The sequence below is a fragment of the Arachis ipaensis genome, chromosome B04 (genome assembly GCF_000816755.2).
Source record: "Arachis ipaensis cultivar K30076 chromosome B04, Araip1.1, whole genome shotgun sequence".
NCBI lineage: Eukaryota > Viridiplantae > Streptophyta > Magnoliopsida > Fabales > Fabaceae > Arachis > Arachis ipaensis.
Genome location: NC_029788.2, coordinates 87722473 through 87726950, shown reverse-complemented (window position 1 = coordinate 87726950; position 4478 = coordinate 87722473). Strand labels below are relative to the sequence as shown.

The following is a 4478-nucleotide window of genomic DNA, read 5'->3' as shown; positions in this document are numbered from 1 at the left end:
GTGTTGATTATTCTAGAGAGAAAATTATGTAGGGTAATCACATTTTGGAAGGAAATTATTTTGTTGGGGGAAGTTTGTTACAAATAATGACGACATTTGTATACTTGTGAGATTGCGGAGAGGGGCTTTCAATCACATGCTCCATACCTGTTTTACTCTCTTTGGTTTCCAAGGAGTTCCCATGTGATTGGACATCAGAAATATAACAGGAGGTGAGCTTTGACAAAATTGTATGAGCCCACCCTATCATTTAAGGGGTACTAAAATCAATGCCTCAATCATCAAAATCTTGTTTAGAAATCAAGATGGGATGAACACTATTTAGATATCCCCCTGTTTTTGGTCATGAAGGTGTTACTGGCCCTACTGAAACTGGTCTGTCTGTACTAACCATTCCAATACCTTTCCTGGCTTGGTCAAGAATCACAATAGTCAGTAATAGTGTTCTTTAACTTTTTGTACCTTTCAGTTTGCTATCAAGTCTCATCACAGTGAAAGTTATATCTTGTCATATTTCTGTTGGGTTATAATTGTAGGAAATTTTGTTTTTTTCAACTATTGGTTGAGTTGCTTGATAGGAGACAGTTGTTGTAAGTGATAATTAAACTTACTTGGAGATAGACTGTATCTATATTATCATATCAAATAATTTCAATTGACTAATCAATAATCCTAGTATGAAATTGTACAGATGGTAATGTGGAAGCTTAGATTTTTTTTATTGCTGTTTCAAGTGAGGGAAAAAAATGCAGTTTAAATGTTCATTTATCTTCTATTTGACATTTAGATGCAATTTGCCCCAGAGAATATGCTTTGGCATAAACAGTTGTTGGTGAGTTTTGATGCATCAGACTTGCCCTATAACCTTCTATGTATTATGATAAATAGGCTACTTTTGCAGGCACTGCTTTCAGGATGCTCTGCTGGAGGGTTGGCAACTCTAATACATTGTGATGACTTCCGAAAATATTTTTCGAAAGACATAAATGTTAAATGTCTTGCTGATGCTGGGTTTTTCCTAGACGAGTAAGTTTGTATCCAGTATCTCATTTGCTTTTCTTGCCATGATATTTTCTGTTAAATTGAATGGTGCATGAGGTACCTCTAGCATACCGGGTGATATTTCTTCAGGACAGAAGTTTGTTACTGAAATATTTTAACATTTTCTTTTTAACTGCTACCAGAGGTTTATAAACTATGGACATGGTGCATTGACTACTTTTATGTACTTGTTTGTTGCACTTTATCCATCTTTCATGGTTTGTGCCACCACTTACTAATCAAAACAAATAGGTATAATCTTTATATTATAAATTTCAGGGAGGATGCTATTCGAAATAGGACAATGAGATCTTTCTATCATGACGTTGTTCAGCTTCAGGTAATGCATTCCTTGCTTAAATGGATGCATTGTCTTTAGATTATTGAGTTTGATGATCACATTTATAGATTGAAGAGAGAATTAATGTTTTCAACACTATCCTATATATTTTATCGCATAACACTTGCCAGGGTGTTGCAAAAAGTTTACACAAAGATTGCATTGCTAGAATTGAACCATTTAAGGTAGGTTTTCGGTTTCTCTAGCCTTTTTGCTGCACCCTCCTCTGTTATAAGTTACATTGTAAATTTTTTCATGTATTTCAGCTGAAACAACCAACTATTGATTTGTATTGCAGTGTCTTTTTCCATTAGAAATTGTTAAGAACATAAAGACTCCAGTGTTTTTTGTCCACCCTGCTTATGATTTTTGGCAGGTAAGTTTCTTCAGTAGGCTTTCATTATTTTCAGGTGTTTGTTATTTAACCTATTACATGCATCTTATGTTAAATTATATTTAGATACAAAATATTTTGGTACCTCATGGTTCAGACCCCCATGGTTACTGGAAAAGCTGCAGATTGAACATTCCCAATTGCAATGCTGATCAGTTTGATGTACTTCATGGTATGTATAATCCATCTTTCCAATTTTGACATCAATCTAGAATTGAAATTTTTATAATTTAGATTCTTTAGAATACTTCTATACACCTTCAATGGGATTACGTTTAGATGTTGGATTAAAATTGAACATATGATGATGACAATCCAACCCAAGCGAATGTAGTAGATTGTTAGCTTTAAGGATTAAGACCCCGAAGGGCTTTAGGCATATAGGCGCAAAAGGTTCAGGGACCATTTTGGAGTTAAGCAGAATCAGGAGTGAAGAAATTCAGTGGGTCCTCAAGTCCTAACTTGTGCAGAAATCAACTATTGAGAGCAAGGGAATGTGATGTTGGCATGTGGGTGTGCATATAGCACTTGTGTAATTGTTGTTAGGGGAAAGAGGGATATAAGGGGTAGAGAGTGAGGAAAGGAAAGGCAGGTTGAATTTGCTAATTGGCTTGGGAGAGTGGGGCTGCTATTTCCCTCGGTTGGTTGCTAATTCTCTTCTATTTTCTCTTCAATTGTAAGTTGAGATCTAGACTCATTAGTGTGAATAATACAATAATACTACTCCTTCTAGTCTGTGTTTGGTTTCTTACAAACTGGCATTAGAGCTCTCATTTTTGGGAGTTCTGTGAGCCTTCTTGCTGCCACTGCCATCGTGGAAAGGGTGGATAGCTTGGAGAGGAAGTTCGATGAGATGATGCGACTTGGGAAGGGTTGGCGACAAGGATGTTACCCTACTCAGAGGGCAACCAAAAGGGTGAACTCGGAGGACCAGTGGAATAGGGTCCAAGGCACTTGAGGGAGGAGGTTGACTCCACACATCACCTCCAAAGAGCACCGCGACTCTCACTCCCATCACCGAGAGGAGTGGCACTCCCCCCATTCCCGTGGAGGCCAAATGTTGTACTCATTGCCCTCATTGTCGGCAACACAAACAATATCGAAAGATGGAGTGCCAATTTTTGTTGGTGAGGACACATTAGGGTGGTTAGTGAAGATTGAATATTACTTTGTGGTAAAAAGCTTGAATATCTTGGCTACATCATATCCGATGAGGGGGCAGCTGCAGATTTGGAAAAGGTTGAAGCCATGTTAAGGGGATGAGAGGGTTCTTAGCTCTAATGCGGTATTATTGAAGATTTGTAAAAGGGTATGGTAAGATTGCATGGCCGCTGATACATTTGTTATAGAAGGACCAATTTCAGTGTGGTTTAGAGAAGCAACTTGCATTTGACAGGTTGAAGGAAGCCATGACAGCTAGACCTATCCTTGCCGTGTCTTTTATTAATGAGGAATTTGTAATCAAAACTGCTGCGTCAAGGAAAGGCTTGGAAGCTGTACTTTTGCAAGTAGGGAAACTCATGGCATACATGAGTCCTACATTATTTGACAGGGATCAGTTAAAATTAGTGTATGAATGAGAACTAATGGCAATAGTCCTCGAGGTTCAGAAGTGGAGGCACTAAACTTCTGGGTAGGAAACTTGTAGTACACTGATCAGAAAAGTTTGAAATTCTTCATTGACCAGTGATTAACATGGGATGAACAAAAGTGGATTGCAAGCTACTGGGTTTTGTTTTCAAAATTAAATACAAGCCTGGAGAGGACAATAGAGTGGCTGATGTACTCTCTTGGAAGGCTTATTTTGGTGCTATCTCTGCAGTCACCTTGTATCTGTGGGAAGCATTAGATGCTAAATTGCAGCATGATGTTAAGCTAAAGTCTATTATGCAAGAATTAATTCAAGGGAATATTTCCCATGATGGCTTTGGGCTCAAAGGTGGATGTTTGTACTATAAGGGAAGGCTGGTCTTACCCAATAATTCATCAAGCATTCTATGATTCTGCAAGAATTAGACAGTTCAATGTTAGGGGAATATTTTGGGTTTCTCAGAACATACAAAAGGATTTCTGCACTGCTATGGTAGGAGGGTATGCAAGGGGCCATCTAGAGGTTGATCTGAAGTTGTGATACGTGCAACTGGAACAAATATGAAACTCTATCTTCTACGGGTCTGCTGCAACCACTTCCCATTCCTTTACAAATTTGGGAAGACATTCCAGTGGATTTCATAGAAGGGCTTGACACTAGCTTTGTAGGGGTTGATAGGCTCACCAAATATTCCCACTTTCTTGGCTTCTCACACCCATAGAATTGTGGAATGGCATGGCAGATTTTGCATCCACAACCGTTTGGGGATGCTGTGTTGTAGAAATGGCGGTGGCCGCAATTCTGGCAATGCCATGCTGTTCCGCGCGTGAATGGAGGAAGTGGCCTGTCTGGGTGTAATATTTTTTGCATTTGAGGGTTATTTTGGTTATTTAGAAAATCCTAATAGCCAAGTTAAGAGCTGACATTCTCCCTTACATTTGCAGTTTTTTTGCATGTTTTTTGTGCATATACATGTATTGTCAGTCCATCCGCCATTTCCGCCTTTTTCCACAATGTCATACGGCATAATCCTGTGGCAGATTTTTGGCTCTCTTTCATGAGCCGCCATCCGCAATAAAAAATTATGCATACAAAGCAAAAGATGTGGCTTC

The 4478-nt window shown here is 38.7% G+C and overlaps 1 protein-coding gene across 4 annotated transcripts in view; it reads left to right on the top strand.

Annotated features, from left to right (window-relative positions):
* The window catches only part of LOC107639465 (pectin acetylesterase 5), a 10468-nt gene that overhangs the window by 2109 nt on the left and 3881 nt on the right, over window positions 1–4478 (top strand). For 2 of the 4 annotated variants that reach the window (XR_001620162.2, XM_016342967.2), the window contains exons 6-10: window positions 902–1026; window positions 1321–1381; window positions 1513–1566; window positions 1680–1757; window positions 1842–1947. Coding sequence is in view for 3 of the 4 variants with exons in the window: in XM_016342967.2 (XP_016198453.1) it covers window positions 902–1026; window positions 1321–1381; window positions 1513–1566; window positions 1680–1757; window positions 1842–1947 (424 nt within the window). In the remaining variant the exon portion in view is untranslated. The remainder of the gene's footprint in view (window positions 1–901; window positions 1027–1320; window positions 1382–1512; window positions 1567–1679; window positions 1758–1841; window positions 1948–4478) is intronic. The other 2 variants (XM_021121303.1, XM_016342968.2) reach the window with 2 other exon arrangements.